Source organism: Bombina bombina, chromosome 1 (assembly GCF_027579735.1).
Source record: "Bombina bombina isolate aBomBom1 chromosome 1, aBomBom1.pri, whole genome shotgun sequence".
In the NCBI taxonomy this organism is placed as follows: domain Eukaryota; kingdom Metazoa; phylum Chordata; class Amphibia; order Anura; family Bombinatoridae; genus Bombina; species Bombina bombina.
Window position 1 is genome coordinate 418,248,465 of NC_069499.1, and position 25,617 is coordinate 418,274,081.

A 25,617-nucleotide genomic window follows, 5' to 3' on the forward strand; every position below is an offset into this window, starting at 1 on the left:
GAAACCACTGCTCTCGTAGAATGAGTCATAATTCTCAGAGGAGGCTTATGTCCCGCGGTTTCTATGCTAAACGGATGACACTCCTCAGACTAAAAGATAAGGAAGTCGAAGAGGAAATGAGAACAAACAGAGAAAGAGGTTTGTCTAAATTCCTTCGTGGCCCGAAGATAGAACTTCAAGGCACAAACCACATCCAGAAATACGTTGTAAATGTTCCTTTCGACGAAGAAGGATTAGGACATAAGAAAGGAACCACAATCTCTTGATTGATGTTGCGAATTGACACAACCTTAGGAGGAAACCTAACTTGGTTAATAGAACAGCCTTATCGGCATGAAAAGACAGATAAGGAGGGAAGCATTGCAAGGCATTAATCACAGATACTCTGCCTGCAGAAGCAATAGCCAGCAGAAAAGGAACCTTCCAAGACAACAATTTAATGTCTACTTCATGCATAGGCTCCAACTGAGCCCATTGCAAAACCTTAAGGACAAGAGTTAAACTCCAAGGAGGAGCCTTAGATCTAAACAAGGGTCTGATCCCAGCAGAGCCTTAACAAATGGCTGCACATCTGGAATCTCTGCAAACCTCTTGTGCAGTAACACAGACAGGGCCGAAAACTTCAGCGGACTTGCAGAAAAGCTCTTCTCCAGTTCATCCTGGAGAACAGAATAAGTAGGTCCTCCACACCTTATGATAGATGCGACGAGCAACCAGCTTACGAGCTTGAATGAGAGTAAAAATAACTCTCTCAGAAAACGCTCTCTTAGCTAGGACTAGCGTTCAATCTCCATGCAGTCAGCCTCAGAAAATCTAGACATTGATGAACAAAGAGACCTTGGTCAGCAGATCCCTGCGACAAGGTAACTTCCATGGAAGAGATGATGACATACCCACTAGATCTGCGAACCATATCCTTTGGGGCCAAGACGGAGCAGTCAGTATCACTGACGCCTGCTTGACTCGAGCCACTACACTAGGAAGTAGTGGTAATGGTCGGAAAGGATAAATTAAATTGAACCTCCAAGGCACCGCTAATGCATCTGTTAGCTACACATTTGACCCCTTTCTGGGTAGCTTGGTATTGAGACGTTATAAGATCTTCCTCTTGCAAATCTCTGCAAACACTCGGAATGGAGAGACCATTCTTCCGGACGAAAGGATTGGCTGCTGAGGAATCTGCTTCCCAGTTGACCACATCCGGAATGTGGATCGCTGACAGCGAACAAATGCGGGTCTCCCCCACACCAGAATCCGAGATACTTCCCTCAAAACTAAGGAGCTTCTCGTTCCCCCCCTGATGGTTGATGTAAGCCACCGAGGATATATTGTTTGATTGGAATCTGATTAACTGGGACGAATCCAGCAGAGGCCAAGCCTTCAGAGCATTGTATATTGCCCGAAGATCCAAAATGAGATCAGGAGGGAGCTTTACCTCCTGAAACCAGATGCCCTGTGCCTTCCTGGCACCCCAAATGACTCCCCATTCTAACAGACTCGCAACCGTAGTCACAATCACCCAGGATGTTCTTGAGAAGGACGTCCCTCAGGACAAGTGATCTGGACAAAACCACCCAGAAAGCAATTCTCCCGATTGGTTGTCCAGAGAATTCTGTTGAGACAGATCCGAATGATCACCGTTCCACTAGTTCAGCATGCGCAGTTGCAACAGTCTGAGGTGAAACCTGGCAAAGAAAATGATGTCCAAGCTAGACACCATGAGACCAATCACCTCCATACACCGAGCCACAGATGGCCTTAAGGAGATCTGGAGGGCAAGACATGTTGAAGCTAGCTTGCAACGTCTCTGGTCTGTTAAAAATATTCTCATGTCTATGGAGACTATTATAGTAACCGAGAATGGGTGGCTGAGACTTAAAACCTATCTTGTAACCCTGAGCTATTACCTTCAGGACCCATGGATCCTGCACGTCCCTGAACCAAGTGACTGAAAAGAGCGACATACTGCCCCCTACAAGATCCAGAAGAGGAGCGGGGACCGTCCATTCATGCCGAGGTAGACTTGGCAGGCTTCTTGCTCTGATTGGATATATTCCAGGACTGACCCGGCTTCCAAGAGCTCTTGGTTTGCGGAGGACTGCTGACATGGGCTTTATCAGAACGAAAAACAGAATTTATGCTTACCTGATAAATTTCTTTCTCTTGTGATGCATCGAGTCCACGGATTCATCCATACTTGTGGGATATTCTCCTTCCTATCAGGAAGTGGCAAAGAGAGCACCCACAGCAGAGCTGTCTATATAGCTCCTCCCTTAGCTCCACCCCCCCAGTCATTCGACCGAAGGCTAGGAAGAAAAAGGAGAAACTATAGGGTGCAGAGGTGACTGAAGTTTTTAAAATAAAAAAAAACTACCTGTCTTAAACAGACAGGGCGGGCCGTGGACTTGATACATCACAAGAGAAAGAAATTTATCAGGTAAGCATAAATTCTGTTTTCTCTTGTAAGATGTATCGAGTCCACGGATTCATCCATACTTGTGGGATACCAATACCAAAGCTTTAGGACACGGATGAAGGGAGGGACAAGACAGGTACCTTAAACGGAAGGCACCACTGCTTGTAGAACCTTTCTCCCAAAAATAGCCTCCGAAGAAGCAAAAGTATTGAATTTGTAAAAGACCAAGTCGCCGCATTACAAATCTGTTCAACAGAAGCCTCATTTTTAAAAGCCCATGTGGAAGCCACTGCTCTAGGATGATGAGAGGTAGCCGTAGCTGTAGCTTTTTGGCCTCTCCGCTTACCAGAATAAACAACAAACAATGAAGATGTTTGACGGAAATCTTTGGTTACTTGTAAGTAGAACTTTAGAGCACGAACCACATCAAGATTGTGCAACAGACGTTCCTTCTTTGAAGGATTAGGACACAGCGAAGGAACAACAATTTCCTGATTGATATTCCTATTAGAAACAACCTTAGATGCTAGAGCATCTATCAGTGCCGCCTGGGGATCCCGGGACCTGTACCCGTAACAAGGAAGCTTGGCGTTCTGATGGGACGCCATCAGATCCAATTCTGGTGTGCCCCATAGCTGAGTCAGCTGGGCAAATACTTCCGGATGGAGCTCCCACTCCCCCGGATGAAAAGTCTGACGACTTAGGAAATCCGCCTCCCAGTTCTCTACCCCTGGGATATAGATTGCTGAAAGATGGCAAGAGTGAGTCTCCGCCCATCGGATTATTTTGGTTACTTCCATCATCGCTAGAGGACTCTGTGTTCCTCCTTGGTGATTGATGTAAGCTACAGTCGTGATGTTGTCCGACTGAAATCTGATGAATTTGGCCGCAGCTAGCTGAGGCCACGCCTGAAGCGCATTGAATATCACTCTCAGTTCTAGAATGTTTATCGGGAGCAGAGTTTCCTCCCGAGACCATAAACCCTGTGCTTTCCGGGAGTTCCAGACTGCACCCCAGCCTAGCAGGCTGGCATCTGTCGTTACAATAATCCACTCTGGCCTGCGGAAACACATTCCCTGAGCCAGGTGGTCCTGAGACAACCACCAGAGAAGAGAATCTCTGGTCTCCTGATCCAGATGTATTTGCGGAGATAAATCTGCATAATCCCCATTCCACTGTTTGAGCATGCATAGTTGCAGTGGTCTGAGGTGTAGGCGGGCAAAAGGAACTATGTCCATTGCCGCTACCAAGAGTCCGATTACCTCCAGACACTGAGCCACTGATGGCCGAGGAATGGAATAAAGAGCTCGGCAAGTGATTAAGAGTTTTGATTTTCTGACCTCCGTCAGAAATATTTTCATTTCTAACGAGTCTATCAGAGTCCCTAGGAAGGAAACTCTTGTGAGAGGGAAGAGAGAACTCTTTTTTATGTGCACCTTCCACCCGTGAGATCTCAGAAAAGCCAACACGATGTCCGTGTGAGACTTGTTTAACTGGAAAGTCGACGCCTGAATTAAGATTTCGTCTAGATAAGGCGCCACTGCTATGCCCCGAGGTCTTAGCACCTTTGTGAAAATCCTGGGAGCCGTGGCCAATCCGAAGGGAAGGGCCACAAACTGGTAATGCCTGTCCAGAAAGGCGAATCTGAGGAATTGATGATGATCTCTGTGAATAGGGATGTGTAGATACGCATCCTTTAAGTCCACGGTAGTCATATATTGACCCTCCTCGATCAGAGGTAGAATAGTCCGAATAGTCTCCATCTTGAATGATGGTACTCTGAGGAAGTTCCTTTCTTTTTTGGGAACCACAAACAGGTTTGAGTAAAAACCTAGCCCTTGTTCCGCTTTTGGAACTGGGCTGATCACTCCCATGGTATGTAGGTCTTCTACACAGCGTAAGAACGCCTCTCTCTTTGTCTGGTTTGCAGACAATTGAGAAACGTGAAATCTCCCCCTTGGAGGGGAGTCTTCGAAGTCCAGAAGATATCCCTGGGACACAATTTCTAACGCCCAGGAATCGTGAACATCTCTTGCCCAAGCCTGAGCAAAGAGAGAGAGTCTGCCCCCTACTAGATCTGGTCCCAGATCGGGGGCTACCCCTTCATGCTGTCTTGGAGGCAGCAGCAGGCTTCTTGGCCTGTTTACCCTTGTTCCAAGCCTGGTTAGGTCTCCAGACTGACATGGATTGGGCAAAATTCCCCTCTTGCTTTGCAGCAGGGGAATCTGAAGCGGGACCACTCTTGAAGTTCCGAAAGGAACGAAAATTATTTTGTTTGGTCCTTATTATATTTGTTTTATCTTGAGGGAGGGCGTGGCCTTTCCCTCCAGTGATGTCTGAAATAATCTCTTTCAGTTCAGGCCCGAATAGGGTCTTTCCTTTGAAAGGGATGTTCAAAAGTTTAGATTTTGATGACACATCAGCAGACCAGAACTTAAGCCATAACGCCCTGCGTGCTAAAATGTCAAAACCTTAATTCTTTGCCGCTAATTTAGCCAGTTGGAAAGCGGCATCTGTAATGAAAATATTAGCCAATTTAAGAGCCTTAATTCTATCCATAATATCCTCTAATGGAGTCTCCATCTGAAGAGCCTCTTCTAGAGCCTCGAACCAGAAAGCAGCTGCAGTAGTTACAGGAACAATGCACGCAATAGGTTGGAGAAGAAAACCTTGATGAACAAAAATTTTCTTTAGGAGACCCTCTAATTTTTTATCCATAGGATCTTTGAAAGCACAACTGTCTTCAAAAGGTATAGTTGTACGCGTAGCGAGAGTAGAAACAGCTCCCTCCACCTTAGGAACCGTCTGCCACGAGACCCGCATGGTGTCAGATATGGGAAACATTTTCTTAAAAAAGGGAGGGGGAGCGAACGGTATACCTGGTCTATCCCACTCCATAGTAACCATATTCACAATCCTCTTAGGGACTGGAAAAACATCAGTGTAAACAAGTATTTGTCCATTTTACACAATTTCTCTGGGACCACAATAGGGTCACAATCATCCAGAGTCGCTAATACCTCCCTGAGCAACAAACGAAGGTGTTCAAGCTTAAATTTAAAGGCCGTCATATTAGAATCTTTCTGAGGGAGCGTCTGTCCTGAATCAGAAATCTCTCCCTCAGATAGCAAATCTCTTACCCCTACTTCAGAACATTGTGAGGGTATATCGGATACGGCTACTAAAGCGTCAGAAGGCTCAGCAGTTGTTCTTAACCCTGAGCTGTCACGCTTTCCTTGTAAACCAGGCAGTTTAGATAAAACCGCTGTGAGGGTTGTATTCATAACTGTGGCCATGTCTTGTAAAGTCGACGCACTAGAGGTACTAGGCGTCACTTGTGCGGGCGTTACTGGTTGTGACACTTGGGGAGAGCTAGATGGCAAACCCTCAGTTCTTTCTGTCTGAGAATCATCTATTGCTATATTTTTAAGTGCTAAAACATGCTCTTTATAATTTATAGACATACCTGTGCAAGTGGGACACATTCTAATAGGGGGTTCCACAATGGCTTCTAAACACATTGAACAAGGATTTTCCTTGGTGTCAGACATGTTAAACAGACTAGTAATGAAATAAGCAAGCTTGGAAAACAGTTTATTCAAAGTAAATAATACTTAGAAAAAAACGGTACTGTGCCTTTAAGAGAAAAAAAGGATGCACAAACTCTGCAAAACAGTGTAAAAAAGCAGTAAACTTTACGAAATTTTTACAGTAGAATCATAAAGCCTTAGCAAGTTTGCACAGCCAGCCAAATAAACGATTAACCCCTTAATGTAAAAACCGGATTGACAAAACGTCAAAAACCGGTATAAAAACGTTCAGCACCTTGCCACAGCTCTGCTGTGGCGCCTACCTGCCCTTTAGAATAGATTTGTGGGGGAAAACCTTCTTTTAGGCCCTCAAACACAGCAGGACCCTCTGGAGAAGCAGCTGGATGTCTTCAGAGTAAAAGAAACTGCGCAACTGAGGCGCGAAAATAGGCCCCTCCCACCTCACTCGATGTTAGTGGGGTCTAAAAGAAACACACCAAAGTGTTTCTAAACTAGCCATGTGGGTTAATAACCCTTAAATCAGCCACAATGACCCCTTAAAGTCCCTCAAAAAACGTTAAGTCTTCAATAAAAAAACGTTTTTCCCATAAGTGCCACCAGTAACAAATGAGCCCTTTATGCAAGCTTGGTTTCTCTATTAAGTGTCTGAATACAGCTTACCCTTCCCTCATGGGGATATTGTCAGCCTTTTCTAGAATTATCACAGTCTGTCTAGAAAAAATAGGCTAAACATACCTCAATGCAGCTTAGCATGCAAACCGTTCCCCCAACTGATGTTTTCCTGTTTTCCTGTACTCCTCAGCCTCTGTGGGAACAGCAGTGGATCTTAGTTACAAAGTGCTAAGATCATCATCCTCCTTGCAGAAATCTTCATCTCTTTTCTGCCAGAGTGTGAATAGTACACACCGGTACCATTTAAAATAACAAACTTTTGCTTGAGAAAATAAAAACTAACATTTTTGTCACCACACTCACTTTACCCTTCCTAGCAGTTAAGCAGGCAAAGAGAATTACTGGGGGGGGGGGGGGGGGGGTGGAGCTAAGGGAGGAGCTATATAGACAGCTGCTCTCTTTGCCACTTCCTGATAGGAAGGAGAATATCCCACAAGTATGGATGAATCCGTGGACTCGATACATCTTACAAGAGAAATCATCCCTTAGATTAGTTCATATACTCTTGCGGTAGGAGGGCCCCTTGCCCCCTGTGACCGTGGAGATAATTGAGTCCAGGCCTGAACCAGACAAAATCATTCCCTTAAAGGGAGGGAAGAAGTCTAGACTTAGAAGTCATATCTGCAGACCATGACTTCAGCCAGAGCCCAACAGACCTGAACAGAAAAAGCTGAAGTCATAGCATTCAAGCGAATAAACTGCCTAATAGCAACACAGATAAAAGAATTAACAACCCTCAAGGCCGTAAATCTTTTCTGAGTAACGTCGAGGGGATCCTCCACCCCGCTCAAATCCTATAAGGGGTCACACCAGAAGGTAGTTTCTCCAGTAACCGCGGCAACAGCCACCGCCGGTTGAAACAAATATCCCATATGTTGAAACATCTTTCTTAACAGAGTTTCCATCTTTTATCCATGGGCTCTTCAAACGAAGAACTATCCTCAAGCGGGATAGTAGTACGTTTAGCAAGGGTGACGATAACGCAATCCCATTTAGGGACGGAACCTCACAACTCCATTGAGAGTCCAGGACCGGGGACAATTTGTTAAAGGGAGGGAAAAAGAAATCCAATCCTGTCCCATTCATTCTTAATAATGTTTGCCATCTAACAGGAGCAGGGAAGGATAAGGTACCACCCTGTCCTCAAACTCTATCCAATTTAGGAATTAAAGGTTCAACAGGCAATTTGGCCTCTGGAACCTCTGAATTCGTCAAAAATTTCCTTTAAAAGAAAGTGCAAATTCCTAAACTAAAGTCTGGGTCCTCCGCAGCCGGAGGTTTAGAGGCAGCAGACTCCGATCCAGAATGTTCATACTCAGAAAAAACTTCATCCTCGGATAACCCTCAGTTAAATCCAATAAATTATCTGATGTACTCTGGGAAGGAGTGCAATATGTAACCTTTCGCTTGCGCTTAGCAGGGCGAGGTAAAGCATTAAATGCCACAGACACAGCCGTCTGAACTGCGCAGTAACGTCTGGTGAAAAAAGACCCCTCCAGATGGAGGATCAGCAATGCTACGGGAAAACTGCATGTGTAGAGATATAAGAATGTAGGGTATGCACCTCACTGGACGACAACTCCTCATGTTTGATATCACATTATCAAGGCATATGGAACATAATTGAGAGGGCGGAACTAAGGCCTCCGCACCATATAAACAGGAATTACTCATTAGGAATAGAGGGAGTGCCCTGTAAAATAACAGAATTCTCCATAGCTAGTGCAATAACCGGAGAACTAGAGAAATAAAACATCTTATGTTATTAAAAAAAAACGGTACCCTTATATCCCAATGGCTGGTGCACTCACCACCTTCTTTGACCCAGACAGTACAGAGATTTATGACTCCTCTCTGATAGACACCCGGTCAGGAAAAAGGGAATGAATCACATGGTGCACAATGCAGGACCGTCTCTGAGAAAGCGCGCCAAGCTTGTAAGCTGCATGGCTCTCAAAGTGAAAGTGAAACCTGTATATTCCATAACAGACTATGAGCACACAAGATCTCACACATAAAAGCAGCATAAAATCAAATAAACATTCAAGATTATTCCCCCCTGTTCAATAATCCCCCTAAGGAGATATTAACCCTTGATTCTATACAGATAAAAGGAGTCACACTGTGACCCTGTCTTCTTACGTTATCATACATGTATAAAATATGAAACGATCTTACCAGAATCTATGCCGTGGAACAGTAACACGGCCCTTCAAGTGTGACAGATCATAGCATCGCTTCTGACATGGACTTGAGTGAAGAAAGCAGGCAGCGAAACTCGGCAACGCTGATTGCCTATGGAGCTGTTAATATGTGTCGGGATGGTTTTGCAGAAAGACTCTCCCTGCATCTCCGGACTCTAACTTTCATCCATGCTCTCACTGAGAGGCTGACAGCACTACTTAAAACTCCAGTCCCATCTCGAAGAGTACTACCCTCCTTAAGAGACTACTCTCAAAACACTTCTCTGCCAACCTCCTGTGGCGAAAGGCAAAGAATGACTGGGGTTATGAGGAAGTGGGGGAGGTATTTAAGCCTTTGGCTGGGGTGTCTTTGCCTCCTCCTGGTGGCCAGGTTCAGTATTTCCCACAAGTAAGGAATGCAGCTGTGGACTCCCATATTAAGATGGAAATAACATTTACTGAATGTGAAGAACATTGGAATGTTAAATATGTACAGTAAATATGCAGTAAAACACATATATACATATGTATGCACATATATACATACACACATATATATTTATATATATATATATATATATATATATATATATAATATATAAACACACACATTTACACATGCATATATACAATATTTCCCTTTTGCAGTTAAACACCTTTTCATATACCATATACCTTTGAGCCCTTATATTTTTTTTAAAAAAATATTTATAAGAATATTTTTTATCGGATAATGTTATATGAATGTAACTGTAATTTTCAAAGTAGTTATGTTAAGTTTAGTGCAACTTTTTCTAATCGCACTACCATGTACGCTAGCCTTTCAGTTGCACCTACCTAATGAGCGTAAAAGGCGATTGCGTCTTTGCGATTGTGTTTACTTTCAACTTGTGATACGAGTACTCTTCTGTCACACGCAAAAACTAATATCTCTTGAGCGAAAACGCTAGCATGCCACTTGTAATCTAGCCATAAGTCGGGGCAGGACCTTCCTGCAGATTTGCACTTGAAGAGGGTAAGAACTGGATAAATCTACTTTCTGATAAAAGAAAGATTTATGATTCCTGGATGGTGAAAAGAGTGAAACCGGTTGCTAGCTTTACTCTTAGCTCTAGAATTTATATTCTGTGGCAAAAAGGCTGTTTGCTACAAAGGGTTTGTGAAATGATAGAAACCAAGCCAAGACCAAACAAGATATTTCCTTTGAAAGTTAACATTAAAATGCTCAACTCTGACACTGTGTAAGCAGACCCGATTGTCCATAAGACCCTTCTAGCGAGGTCTGCAAAATCTGTATTTTTGCATTAATGAGAATAATTTGAACAATTGCATCACAATAAAGGAGTGCACTAACCGCAAACAGCAATTGTGTTCATCAACATCCTCTAAGTATGCTTCCTCTGAAACTAACTCAGATAATGAATCACACTAAGGAGATGCTGCTCCTGCAACCCAAGCAATACCTTGCGGCTGGTTGAAATAACAATCCTACTTGCAGGAAAGCCTTGAAGGGAAAACTTCCCAGCTTCCTATCTATGTTCTCTGAAAAAAGAACCGTCGTCCAGAGAAACTGTGGGTTGCCGTCTTGTATGCCAGACGGATGATACTCTTCAGCCAAAAAGAAAGAGAGGTAGCCGTAGCTTTCTGGCTCCTACGCTTTCCAGAAAAAACAACAAATAATGAAGATGTTTGCCGAAAATCCTTAGTCGCCTGCAAGTAAAACTTCAGGGCACGGACCACGTCCAAGTTATGCAGCAGACGCTCCTTCTTAGAAGAAGGATTAGGACATAATGAAGGAAAAACAATTTCCTGATTAATATTCTTATTTGAAACAACCGTAGGAAGGAATCCAGATTTGGTACGTAAAACCACCTTATCAGAATGGAAGATAAGATAAGGCGAGTCACATTGTAACGCTGAAAGCTCAGAAACTCTACGAGCAGAAGAAATAGCAACCAAAAACAAAACTTTCCAAGATAACAACTTAATATCTATGGAATGCATGGGTTCAAACTGAACCCCTTTAAGAACGTTAAGAACTAAATTCAAACTCCAGGGTGGAGAAATTGGTCTAAACACAGGCTTGATTCTGGTCAGAGCCTGACAAAAAGACTGAACGTCTGGAACCTCTGCTAAACGTTTGTGTAGTAAAATTGACAAAGCAGAGATTTGTCCCTTTAAGGAACTTGCTGATAACCCTATCTCCAATCCTTCTTGGAGAAAAGACAAAATCCTTGGAATCCTAACTCTGCTCCATGAGTAGCCCTTGGATTCGCACCAATAAAGATATTTGCGCCATATCTTATGGTATATCTTTCTAGTAACCGGCTTAAAAGTATCAATGACCGAATCAGAGAACGCCAGCTTAGATAAAATCAAGTGTTCAATCTCCAAGCAGTCAGTTGCAGAGAAACTAGATTTGGGTGTTGAAAAGGTCCCAGAATGAGAAGGTCCTGCCTCAATGAAAGCTTCCACGGCGGCAGAGAGGACATGTCCACTAGATCGGCATACCAAGTCCTGCAAGGCCACGCAGGTGCAATTAGAATTACTGAAGCCCTCTCCTGTTTGATCCGAGCAATCACCCGGGGAAGGAGAGCAAACGGTGGAAACACATAAGCTAGGTTGAACGACCAAGGCACTGCCAAGGCATCTATCAGTTCGGCCTGAGGATCCCTTGATCTGGATCCGTATCTCGGGAGCTTGGCATTCTGACGAGACGCCATCAGATCCAATTTCGGCCTGCCCCATCTGAGGATCAGAGTGGCAAAGACCTCCAGATGGAGTTCCCACTCCCACGGATGAAACGTCTGTCTGCTTAAAAAGTCTGCTTCCCAGTTGTCCACTCCTGGGATGTGGATTGCTGACAGATAACAAGAGTGAGCTCCCACCCACCGAATTATCTTGGATACTTCTGTCATCACTAAGGAACTCATTGTTCCTCTCTGATGATTGATGTAAGCCACAGTCGTGATGTTGTCCGACTGAAAGCGGATGAATTTGGCCGAAGCCAACTGAGGCCACACCTGAAGCGCATTGAATATAGCTCTCAATTCCAGAATATTGATTGGAAGAAGAGACTCCGGCTGAGTCCACATGCCCTGAGCCTTCAGGGAATTTCAGACTGCACCCCAGCCTAGAAGACTGGTGTCCGTTGTCACTATCACCCATGAAGGACTGCGGAAGCACGTCCCTTGGGACAGATGATCCGGCGACAACCACCAAAGAAGAGAGTCTCTTGTCTCCTGATCCAGATCTATCTGAGGAGACAAATTTGCATAATCTCCATTCCACTGCCTGAGCATGCTCAGCTGTAGTGGTCTGAGATGAAAACGAGCAAACGGAATGATGTCCCATTGCCGCCACCATCAATCCAATTACCTCCATGCACTGAGCCACTGATGGCCGAGGATTGGACTGAAGAACTTGGCATGTATTTAGAATCTTTAACTTTCTGACCTCCGTCCAGAAAATTTTCATAGATATGGAGACTATTAGAGTTCCCAAGAAGGGAACCCTTGTCTGTGGAATTAATGAACTCTTTTCTAGATTCACCTTCCACTCGTGAGTCCTCAGAAAGTACAGAACCATGTCTGTATGAGACTTTGTCAGATGGTAAGATGACGCCTGGATCAGAATATCGTCCAGATAAGGCGCCACTGCAATGCCCCACGGCCTGAGAACCTGCCAAAAGTGACCCAAGAACCTTCGTGAAGATCCTGGGTGCTGTGGCCAATCCGAAGGGAAGAGCCACAAACTGAAAATGTTTGTCCAGAATGGCAAACCTTAGGAACTGGTGATGATCCTTGTGGATAGGAATATGAAGATAGGCATCCTTCAAGTATACGGTAGTTATATATTGGCCCTCCTGGATCAATGGCAAAATTGTTCGAATAGTCTCCATCTTGAAGGATGGGACTTTGAGAAACTTGTTTAGACTTTTTAGATCTAAAATAGGTCGAAACGTGCCCTCTTTTTTGGGGACCACGAAAAGATTTGAGTAAAACCCCTGCCCCTGTTCCAGTATTGGAACGGGACGAATTACTCCCATAGTAGAGAGGTCTTTTACACAACGTAAGAACGCCTCTCTTTTTATCTGGTCTACAGACAATCGTGAAAGAAGAAACCTCCCCCTTGGGAGAGAATTTTTGAATTCCAGTTGATACCCGTGGGACACGATTTCCAGTGTCCAGGGGTCCTGAACATCTCTTACCCAAGCCTGGGCAAAGATAGAAAGTCTGTCCCTACTTGATCCGGTCCCGGATCGGGGGCGCCCCTTCATGCTGTCTTGGTAGCAGCAGTGGGCTTCTTGGGTTGTTTACCCTTGTTCCAAGCCTGGTTGGGTCTCCAGACGGACTTGGCCTGAGCAAAATTCCCTTCCTGTTTAACGGAAGAAGAGGAAAAAATTATTTTGTTTACCCCTCAGTTTAGCTGTTCTATCCTGAGGTAGAAGATGACCCTTACCTCCCGAAATGTCAGAAATGATTTCTTTCAAGTCAGGCCGAATAGGGCTTTTCCTTTGAAAGGAATAGCCAAAAGTTTTGACTTAGATGACACATCAGCAGACCAAGATTTTTACCATAACGCTCTACGCGTTAAAATGGCAAATCCGGCATTCTTAGCCGCCAATTTGGCAATCTGAAAGGCGGCATCAGTAATAAAAGAATTAGCCAGCTTAAGAGCCTTAATTCTAGCTAAAATTTCCTCTAAATGAGTCTCAGTCTTAAGAGACTCTTCTAATGCATCAAACCACAAGGCCGCCGCAGTGGTAACTGGTACAATGCAGGCCGTCGGTTGTAAAAGGAAACCTTGATGAATAAACAGTTTCTTTAGAAGACCCTCCAATTTCTTATCCATAGGGTCTTTGAAAGCACAACTGTCGTCAATAGGAATAGTTGTACGCTTAGCCAGGGTAGATATAGCTCCCTCCACCTTAGGGACTGTTTGCCAAGAGTCCCGAACAGTGTCAGATATTTATGGGATACATTTTCTTAAAATTAGGAGAAGGTGAGAACGGGATACCCGGTCTGTCCCATTCCCTCTTAATAATCTCAGAAATTCTCTTAGGAACCGGAAAAACATCAGTGTAAGCAGGTACCTCTAAGTATTTGTCCATCTTACACAATTTCTCTGGTGGTACCACAATAGAGTCACAGTCATCCAGAGTCGCTAAAACCTCCCGAAGTAACAGGCGGAGGTGTTCAAGCTTAAATCTAAAGGACATGACGCCCGAGTCCGTCTGAGGCAACACCCTTCCCGAATCAGAAAGTTCCCCCTCAGACAGAACCCCCCAATCAGATCCCTGTGAGGGTACATCGGAAATAGCTAACAAAGCATCAGAGGGCTCAGTATTTACATTGACTGCTGTCCTGCTGCGTTTGCTCTGTAACACTGGCAACTTAGATAATACCTCTGTAAGGGTAGTTGACATAACTTCAGCCATATCCTGCAGAGTAAATGAATTAGACGCGGTTGAAGAACCCTGCATCGCTTGGGTGGGCGTTAAAGGTTGTGACGCTTGGGGAGAACTTGGTGGCATACCCTGATTCTCCTCAGACTGAGAATCATCCTTAGCCTTAAATAAAATTTGAGTTTTACATTGTAAGGCCCTTTCAGTACATAAGGGACAAAAAGTAAGAGGGGGTTCCACAATGGCATCTAAACACATAGAACAAGTAGTTTCCTCAAGTTCAGACATGTTAAACAGACGAGCAATAGCAATAATTACAAAATGTATGCTTACCTGATACATTTCTTTCTCTTGTGGTGTATCCAGTCCAAGGGTTCATCCATTACTTGTGGGATATTCTCCTTCCCAACAGGAAGTTGCAAGAGGACACCCACAGCAGAGCTGTCTATATAGCTCCTCCCCTAACTGCCACTCCCAGTCATTCGACCGAAGACAAGCAAGAAAAAAGGAGAAACTATAGGGTGCAGTGGTGACTGTAGTTAAAAAATAAAAAAACACCAGCCTTAAAGTGACAGGGCGGGCCGTGGACTGGATACACCACAAGAGAAAGAAATTTATCAGGTAAGCATAAATTTTGTTTTCTCTTGTAAGGTGTATCTAGTCCACGGGTTCATCCATTACTTGTGGGATACCAATACCAAAGCTTTAGGACACGGATGAAGGGAGGGACAAGGCAGGAACTTAAACGTAAGGCACCACTGCCTGCAAGACCTTTCTCCCAAAAATAGCTTCCGAGGAAGCAAAAGTATCAAATTTGTAGAATTTAGAAAAAGTATGAAGCGAAGACCAAGTCGCCGCCTTACAAATCTGATCAACAGAGGCCTCATTTTTAAAAGCCCATGTGGAAGCTACCGCTCTAGTGGAATGAGCTGTAATTCTTTCAGGAGGCTGCTGGCCAGCAGTCTCATAAGCTAAACGGATTATGCTTCTCAGCCAAAAAAAAAAAGAGAAGATGCCGAAGCCTTTTGGCCTCCCCTCTGTCCAGAATAGACGACAAACAATGCAGATGTTTGACGAAAATCCTTAGTAGCTTGTAAATAAAACTTTAAAGCATGAACCACGTCAAGATTGTGTAATAGACGTTCCTTCTTTGAAGAAGGATTAGGACACAGTGACGGAACAACAATATCCTGATTGATATTCTTATTAGATACCACCTTGGGAAGAAAACCAGGTTTGGTACGCAAAACTACCTTATCTGCATGGAAGATCAGATAAGGGGAATCACACTGTAAAGCCGATAACTCTGAAACTCTTCGAGCCGAAGAGATAGCTACGAAAAAAAGAACTTTCCAAGATAAAAGCTTGATATCTATGGAATGCAGAGGTTCAAACGGAACCCCTTGAAGGACTTTAAGAACTAAATTTAAACTCCATGGCGGAGCAACAGGTTTAAACACAGGCTTGATTCTAACTAAAGCCTGACAAAACTCCTGAACGTCTGGAACATCTGCCAGACGCTTGTGCAGAATTATAGACAGAGCAGAAATCTGTCCCTTTAAGGAACTAGCTGACAATCCCTTCTCCAATCCTTCTTGGAGAAAGGATAATATCCTAGGAATCCTGACTTTACTCCATGAGTAACCCTTGGATTCACACCAATGAAGATATTTACACCATATCTTATGATAGATTTTCCTGGTGACAGGCTTTCGAGCCTGAATTAAGGTATCAATGACCGACTCGGAGAAACCACGTTTTGATAAAATCAACCGTTCAATCTCCAAGCAGTCAGCCGCAGACAAATTAGATTTGGATGTTTGAATGGATCTTGGAGTAGAAGGTCCTGCCTCAGTGGCAGAGTCCATGGTGGAAAGGATGTCATGTCCGCCAGATCTGCATACCAAGTCCTGCGTGGCCAAGCAGGTGCTATCAAAATCACCTAAACTCTCTCCTGCTTGATCTTGGCAATCAGACGAGGGAGGAGAGGAAATGGTGGGAACACATAAGCCAGGCTGAAGGACCAGGGCACTGCTAGAGCATCTATCAGCGCTGCCTGGGGATCCCTTGACCTAGACCCGTAACAAGGAAGCTTGGTGTTCTGACGAGACGCCATGAGATCCAGTTCTGGTTTGCCCCAAATTTGGATCAACTGGGTAAATACCTCCGGATGGAGCTCCCACTCCCCCGGATGAAAAGTCTGCCGACTTAGAAAATCCGCCTCCCAGTTCTCTACTCCTGGGATATGGATAGCTGAGAGATGGCAAGAGTGAACCTCTGCCCATAGAATTATCTTTGAAACCTCCAACATTGCCAGGGGGCTTCATGTTCCCCCCTGATGGTTGATATAGGCTACAGTCGTGATATTGTCCGACTGAAATCTGATGAACCTGACCGCAGCTAGTTGAGGTCAAACCTGAAGAGCATTGAATATCGCTCTCAGTTCCAGAATGTTTATCGGAAGGAGGGCTTCCTCCTGAGTCCACAAACCCTGAGCCTTCAGGGAATTCCAGACTGCGCCCCAGCCCAGAAGGCTGGCATTTGTCGTCACTATAGTCCACTCTGTCCTGCGGAAACTCATTCCCCTGGAACAGATGGACCCGAGATAACCACCAGAGAAGAGAATCCCTGGTCTCCTGATATAGATTTAGCAGAGGGGACAAATCTGTGTAGTCCCCATTCCACTGATTGAGCATGCAAAGTTGCAGTGGTTTGAGATGTAGGCGGGCAAACGGAGCTATGTCCATTGCCGCTACCATTAGGCCGATTACTTCCATACACTGAGCCACTGACGGCCGAGAAGTGGAATGAAGAGCACGGCAGGAAGTTAGAAGCTTTGATAACCCGACCTCTGTCAGAAAAATTTTCATTTCTACTGAATCTATCAGTGTTCCTAGGAAGGAAACTCTTGTGAGAGGAGAGAGAGAACTGTTTCTTTCGTTCACCTTCCACCCGTGAGACCTCAGAAAGGTCAGAACAATGTCCGTATGGGACTTGGTGATTTGAAAAGTCGACGCCTGTATCAGAATGTCGTCTAGGTAAAGAGTCACCGCTATGCCCCGTGGCCTTAGAACCGCCAGTAGGGACCCTAGAACCTTCGTAAAGATTCTTGGTGCCGTGGCTAACCCGAAGGGAAGAGCTACAAACTGGTAATGCCTGTCTAAGAAGGCGAACCTGAGGAACTGATGATGATCTCTGTGAATCGGAATGTGGAGATAAGCATCCTTTAAGTCCACGGTAGTCATATATTGACCCTCCTGGGACCCTGAGAAATTTGTTTAGGATCTTGAGATCCAAGATTGGTCTGAAAGTTCCCTCTTTTTTGGGAACTATAAACAGATTTGAATAGAAGCCCTGCCCCTGTTCCTCCCTTGGAACTGGGTGGATCACTCCCATAACCAGTAGGTCTTGAACACAACGTAAGAATGCCTCTCTCTTTATCTGGTTTACAGATAATTGTGAGAGATGAAATCTCCCCTTTGGAGATGAAGCTTTGAAGTCCAGAAGATATCCCTGGGAAACAATCTCTAATGCCCAGGGAACCTGGACGTCTCTTGCCCAAGCCTGGGCGAAGAGAGAAAGTCTGCCCCCTACTAGATCCGGTCTTGGATCGGGGGCTACTCCTTCATGCTGTCTTAGAGGTGGCAGCAGGTTTTTTGGCCTGCTTCCCCTTGTTCCAAGCCTGGTTCGGTCTCCAGACTGGTTTGGACTGGGCAAAATTTCCCTCTTGTTTTGCATTAGAGGAAGCTGAAGCTGCGCCACTCGAAGTTTCGAAATGAACGAAAATTATTCTGTTTGGTCCTTAATTTATTGGACCTATCCTGAGGAAGGGCGTTACCTTTTCCTCCAGTAATATCAGAAATGATCTCCTTCAGGCCCGGCCCGAATAGGGTCTGTCCTTTGAAGGGGATGTTAAGAAGCTTAGACTTTGAAGTAACGTCTGCTGACCAGGACTTAAGCCATAGCGCCCTGCGCGCCAGAATGGCAAAACCTGAATTCTTAGCCGTTAGTTTGGTTAGATGAAAAACTGCTTCAGAAATAAAGTAATTAGCTAACTTGAGAGCTTTAATCCTGTCTAAAATATCATCTAACGGGGTCTTCACCTGTAGAGCCTCCTCAAGAGACTCAAACCAAAAAGCCGCTGCAGCAGAAACTGGGGCAATGCATGCAAGAGGCTGGAGAATAAAACCTTGATGGATAAAATTTTTCTTGAGGAGACCCTCCAATTTTTTATCCATAGGATCTAAGAAAGCACAACTGTCCTCGACGGGGATAGTTGTACGCTTAGCTAGGGTAGAAACAGCACCCTCCACCTTAGGGACTGTCTGCCACGAGTCCCATATAGCGACATCTATGGGAAACATCTTTTTAAAAGCAGGAGGGAGAGAGAACGGAACACCTGGTCTATCCCATTCCTTAGTAATAATTTCCGAGAACCTCTTAGGGACTGGAAAGACATCAGTGTAAACAGGCACTGCAAAGTATTTGTCCATTTTACACAATTTCTCTGGAACTACAATGGGGTCACAGTCATCCAGAGTCGCTAAAACCTCCCTGAGCAGTAAGCGGAGGTGTTCAAGCTTAAATTTAAAGGCTGTCATTTCAGAATCGGACTGAAGTATCGTCTTCCCCGAATCTGAAATCTCACCCTCAGATAGCAACTCCCTTGCCGTGGCTTCGGAGCATTGTGAGGGTATATCAGACATAGCTACTAAAGCGTCAGAAAGCTCTGTATTTGTTCTAGCTCCAGAGCTGTCTCGCTTTCCTTGTAACCCTGGCAGTTTGGACAATACCTCTGTGAGGGTATTAGTCATAACTGCCGCCATGTCTTGTAAGGTAAACGCATTGGACGCACTAGATGTACTTGGCGTCACTAGAGCGGGAGTTATAGGTTCTGACACATGGGGAGAGCTAGATGGCATAACCTCCCTTTTGTCAGGCTGAGAAACCTCTGGTGATAAATCTTTAAATGCCAAAATATGGTCTTTATAATTTATAGAAATTTCAGTACATTTGGTACACATTCTAAGAGGGGGTTCCACAATGGCTTCTAAACATATTGAACAAGGAGTTTCCTCTATGTCAGACATGTTTAACAGACTAGTAATGACACCAGCAAGCTTGGAAAACACTTTAATAAATGTGAAACAGCAATTAAATAAAAACGGTACTGTGCCTTTAAGAGAAAAAAAATATCACATAAACTGCAAAACAGTTTTAAAAAGTAGTAAACTCTTCGAAATTTTTACATTGTGTATAAGGGACTAAAGCAGCATTGCACCCACTTGCAAATGGATGATTAACCCTTTAGGCCCCAAACCGGATTTGAAAAACGTTAAAAAACGTTAATAAACAGTTAACACCTTGCCACAGCTCTGCTGTGGCTCCTACCTGCCCTCAAACACGATTTAGGGAAGAAATAAGCCCTCTATAGTGGTCCTCAGATGCCAGAGGACTCCATAGGGGAAGCTGGAAGCCTCAGTCTGAATAAGAACTGCGCATCTAGGGCGCGAAAATAGGCCCCTCCCACCATGCACTTGATGTCAGAGGGCCTTAAGGAAATACTCCTAGGAGTATCTGACTAGCCATGTGGAAACTAGGCCCCAAAAAAACGATTTATCACACTCAGAGAAAAAAACGTTCTTTCTATATAACATATAAACGTTTTGACACTAAGAAATATGAGTATAAACATGAATATTACACTAAGTCACCACATATCTCTTATACTTCCTATCTTGTCGAGAGTTGCAAGAGAATGACTGGGAGTGGCAGTTAGGGGAGGAGCTATATAGACAGCTCTGCTGTGGGTGTCCTCTTGCAACTTCCTGTTGGGAAGGAGAATATCCCACAAGTAATGGATGAACCCGTGGACTGGATACACCTTACAAGAGAAAGTCGTTCTTAACCTTATTTATTGACCTCTGAAGTCAAAAAACATACAAAAAAAAAAAAAAAAAAGTTTACCTAAAAAGTGTACTGCGCCTTTAAATAATAAAAGCGCAAAAATATTTCTGTATCTCAAAAAATCATGTTTGCAGCAATAAAAAATGTCCTAATATGTCCAATTTAGCTAAATAATATTGCACCGCTTGTTAGGATATGCTATCTAACACTTTATATCACTTTTATCAGATATAATAAAATTTTAAACAAACTAGGCCCCTGTACCTCGCCACAGCTCTGCTGTGGCGCCTACCTACCCCCAGAGTACTCTAATTCTGCGAGAATGACAATCCTTTGTTTGCAAATTTAACTTGGGCCCCACCGGATCTTAGGACTTTGCTGCCTATACTGAGAAAATACTGCATGTCTGAGCGTGCAAAATTAGGCCCCGCCCACCATGGGTGTCGCATGAGCCGTCTTAACAAACCGCATGGGAAGAAAATAAAATGTCGATCCCAAGCACAGAGTATAAGCCATGTGTCCCTCTAACAAATATGTACAATAAAGAGCGTGACTATGAAAATAACAGCCATTCTTTTCTCAGGCCAATTATAAATAAATAACAGGAAAGTCCTTAGACAACAACCGCATCTCCCAGCGTCTAGCCCAAATTGACATATTAGCATCAATATAAAAAAGAGGGTTCAAGTTCCACCATTATACATATAGTGCCTACTGATTACCCCTTCCCAGGTAGGGAATAATTTCAGCCTGTTCTGATGTATCAAGTCTCCCCAGAAGCAAAGAACTGAACATACCTCAATATTGCTTGTAGCATGACACCGTTCTCCACACTGAAGATTTTTCTTAAACTACCTTCATAAGCTCTGTGGGAACCAGTATGGATCTTAGATAACGTTTGCTAAGATCATCAACATCAGGGCAGAAAAATATGTCTCCATTCCTCTTGGGAAGCTCCAGACTGACGATTTCTCCATGAGAAAAATAGTACTCACTGGCACCATTTAAAAATAAAAAACTTCTTGATTGAAGAATCTAAACTAACACCTCACTTTACCTCTTCCTATCACTAACACAGGCAAAGAGAATGACTGGGGGGGGAGGGGAAGGGAGGAGCTATATATACAGCTCTGCTGTGGTGCTCTTTGCCACTTCCTGCTAGCAGGAGGTTAAATCCCACAAGTAAGGATGAAATCCGTGGACTCGTCATATCTTGTAAAAGAAAAGAAGAGAGAGTACCAAAAACCGTGTGGCGGGAAGAAGAGTTTACCCTCTCCCTTCCATGGAGAAGTACCCCCTGTGCTGTTCTCTGTATCTTCCTTCTGTACCCAGCACCATCTTAGCGCTCCGGTAGAGAAAAATCAAAGATAGGAGCGTTATGTTGGCCACTGTAAAAGTGACAAAACACTGTAATAATAGAAGTACTTTGCTTTTAAAGAGCTTCCACATGGAAATACTAATAAAAATGAATACATTACACAAGCACTGAGTACCAGGGATTCTGGCCTAGTGAGAGTGGTGCGTAGAGTCCTTAACGCTCTCCCTTTCCGATCTTACCATTCGATTGTACTCAGTCTCCCCCTCTTACTGCACTGGAATTAGACTCCTGTGGTTGATTAGCACTCCTGAATCAGTCTGAAGGAAAACTGAGCATGACACAGGCCGGCTGCATTGAGCGCAGGGCTATTTAAAGGAGCCGTAAATCCCTATGTCTTACTCACAGTATTCACACATCTAAAAGTACATAAGATAACAAAATAATTATAATGTGATATAGAAGATAATAAATATGGCTTAATCCCTTTCTGCACAGCATTTTAATCCAGTCTAAGTATGTTATACAGCTGTACTGCGTGATATACTATTATGACTGGCTATAAAATACACAACAAAGTACTGATAGCCAGTGGGCTGTGTAAGACAGTCCCCTCCACTGTTCTTATCCCAATGGTAGTCCTAGGACAAAGTAGAGAGCCCGTCCTATACCGTAACCAACAGAAGGGGATATACTAAAGGAGTACATCTGAAGGAACTATCCCAGCAACACCTGATGCAGGGCTTGTGCTTACTACTCCTGCAAGCAGATTTACATTGTACAGCCAGTACTCTCCTATTTCCCTCTCTTCCAAGTGTTACCTTATGAGGGGAAAATGTGATGAATATCCCTATAAATTATAAATAAAATCAAGAGAACCTCCATCTTCGTCTTCTCCTTGAACTAGGCAAAAATATACTGTGAAGGTCACAAAAGTAGGAGGGATGTTAAAGCTCTTGGTGTAGGGTGTCTTTGCCTCCTCCTGGTGGCCAGGTGATGAATTCCCAACAGTAATGAATCATGGACTCTCACCACCATAAGAAATACATTATGATTTGTCCTACACTCCTATGGAGGCCAAAAAGCAAAACCAATAACCTAATTTTTTATGCTGCCTATAGGACCCATTTAATTTCCAGCATTTGCAGGTTACAGAATTTGCTTCTTGACCTCTCTACAAATAGTGGGATAAAAACAATTTTACACAAAACAAGGGGTGCTTAATAACCTTTTAAATGCAAGCTTAAGTTATGGATTTATAAGACTCGTAACCATCTTGAGAATTTACTCTAACGGGGTTGTAAACATTTGCTTACTTTAGCAGAAAAGAGAAAAACAATTTAAAGGGCCATAATAGCAACAAAATGACATGCTCTAATTTGCTATATCATGTAATTCTAAGTGTAACAACCCTGCACTATTATGTTTTTACTGATCAGTACTTTGTGGGGGTTAAACACATAGTAGTACAGGGTCACAACTATTAAAATGACATGCTTTAACAAATTAGAGCATGTATTTTTTTAATATTAAGGCCTTTTAATTGATCATGCTTCTTAAGGTACATGTATATCTCATGCTATAATACAGACTAAAAGGTGTAAAGCGCTAGTCGTAAACATTGTTCACTTGGAGGTCATGGCCTCTCATCTGCTGCTAGTTGCTTAATTCACAAAAACACAGACTAAGCCAAATATTTTAACAATAATTACCTGGTACGGACCACTCTGGCAATTTCACAGCCCCTGTTAAATAAAAATAGATATTTAATACATTAAGAAAATTACCCTTATAAGCATGCAATACAAAGACTACCCGCATTTTCATGATCACTTGATATTAATACATTCTGAAACATTATAGAAACATAAAATAAAAACAAACCATAAATATACATTAATTATTTTTTAAAATAGATTACCTTTGGGAACTTGGCAGACCCATTCAAGAGGGACATCACAGCGGAAAGGTTTCAAGTAAAAATCTGGCTCTTTAGAGTTCTGCAACCCAAATGTCCAATGTCTTCTATACAACTGTGTATTAACCTGTTTCCAAAGAATCAAAAAATGCCACAAGTTTTGTTGTGAATGAGAGGACTTAAATTTAAGGTTAAACATCCAACTGTTATGGCCAGAATAAAAACTACAGTGTTTGCATGTGAGATCTTGAAAGGAAGCACAATAGTAATATCATCTAGATAATGATGTCTTCTTTTCTGAGGTCTGCAACAACCATATGCACAACTTTTCTAAATTATAAAATGTAACCCTTAAAATAGGAGACGCACGCTAAACATGCAAATAAATGAGAGAATAGAAAATAGGAAGGTCCACAATCAATAATTACAATGGCAAAACACTTCCTCTTGGTTCAACTTCTGAAGAAAAAATGATGTGTGTCATAGTATAGAAGGGCCTACATTATACAATCAAAAAGTGAAAGAACTGATCAACTAACAAGTAGATTGGTGCTATACAACACAGACTGAGTTGTTAGCAGTCACCCAGATGACTAGCACATGGTAACTGGAACACGCTCACTAAATCCTCTGTGATCGTCTTGAAATCCTTTAGGGCTGCAAATAACGATTATTTCCATAATCAATTAATCAATTTTTTATTTTTTACTATATTTAAAATAAAATCCACATACTGAGTGGATATAAACTTCAGACTAAAACTTTACAACTTAACATTAACACAACTGTTTGTGCAATTTTTAAGCAGCATTACACATTTTTATAATTAAGCAAAACAAAACCACAAAATGTTTGAAAAGAGGTAGAACTAGAAACAGGTAGACTATCACTGTTTATAACATTCTGTTATTCATTCTTTCAGAAGCTTTGCATTAAAATGCAAAAAATATCAACATTACCACATGCTCCTGGCTAAGGCTGGCTCTCTTTTTTGCAAGCTATTTTGCCTGCAGCAGAGAAGAGGCGCTTAGATGGTGTTGAGGTGCTTGAGATGCATAAGTAGGGTTTTGCCAGTTTCCCCAAGGTAAGGGGCCTCTTAACAAAGTAAGCCTTGACTTCATTCTAACATAAAAATATCTTGAATATCTATATACAATGGTAAATAACCAGCTATAAGGTTAGGGAAAAAATATCTAGTCCGCTATTAAAATAACAGATATATACTTAAAGAGGTTGAATTTAGTACATATTACAATTAATTAAAAATATTAAAAAAAAACAAAATAGTCAAAAGCACTAAGGACATTGGCCTCTAGTTATCAACGTGTCTACTTTACCTGCCGTCGCTGGCCCAATATGCCCGCCTAAGCTCGCCTACCATCGCCGCCGCGGACCTGAATACGTTCGCCTAAGTTATCAAAAAAGCTGTCAAAAAGCCGCGCACCAAGTACGGGGCGATGAGCAGCGGATTGTGATAGTTATCACTCATCCGATCTCGCTGCTCTTCGGCTTTTTGACAGCTTTATTGACAAGCTGTCCCTAAGCACCCACACTAACTACACTGTTCTACCCCCTATACCGGCGCCCCCGGAGCCCCCCGCAACTAAATAAAGTTAGTAACCCCTAAACCGCCGCTCCTAGACCCCGGCATGCCCCAAAGAAAACAGCTCTTTTGCCTGTAAAATAAAAATACAACCCCCCCAACATTAAAACCCACCACCCACATACCCCTAATCTAACCCAAACCCCCTTAAATAAACCTAACACTACCCCCCTGAAGATCTTCCTACCTTGAGTCGTCTTCACTCAGCCGAGCCGAATTCTTCATCCAATCCGGGCGATGTCTTCATCCAAGCGTGGCGCTGAAGAAGTCCATCATCCGGCTAAAGTCTTCATCCAAGCGGGGGGCTGAAGAGGTCCATCATCCGGCTGAAGTCTTCATCCAAGCGGGGGTTGAAGAGGTCCATCATCCGGCTGAAGTCTTCATCCAAGCGGGGGCTGAAGAGATCTTCCATCCGGCTGAAGTCTTCTATCAAGCGGCATCTTCAATCTTCTTTCTTCCGGCTCCATCTTCATCCCGCCGAAGCGGAACATCCTTCCTCCACGACGAACTCCAGACGAATGAAGGTTCCTTTAAATGACGTCATCCAAGATGGCGTCCCTCGAATTCCGATTGGCTGATAGGATTCTATCAGCCAATCGGAATTAAGGTAGAAAAATCTGATTGGCTGATTCAATCAGCCAATCA

General features: G+C 43.3%; 1 protein-coding gene across 2 annotated transcripts in view; it reads right to left on the reverse strand.

The window, feature by feature from the left end:
* LY75 (lymphocyte antigen 75) overlaps positions 1 to 25,617 on the reverse strand; it is a 1,208,875-nt gene that overhangs the window by 371,309 nt on the left and 811,949 nt on the right. For both annotated transcript variants that reach the window (XM_053698349.1, XM_053698347.1), the window contains 2 exons: positions 23,373 to 23,496; positions 23,164 to 23,196 (listed from right to left, as the gene is read on the reverse strand). In XM_053698349.1, the coding sequence (XP_053554324.1) occupies positions 23,164 to 23,196; positions 23,373 to 23,496 (157 nt within the window). The remainder of the gene's footprint in view (positions 1 to 23,163; positions 23,197 to 23,372; positions 23,497 to 25,617) is intronic.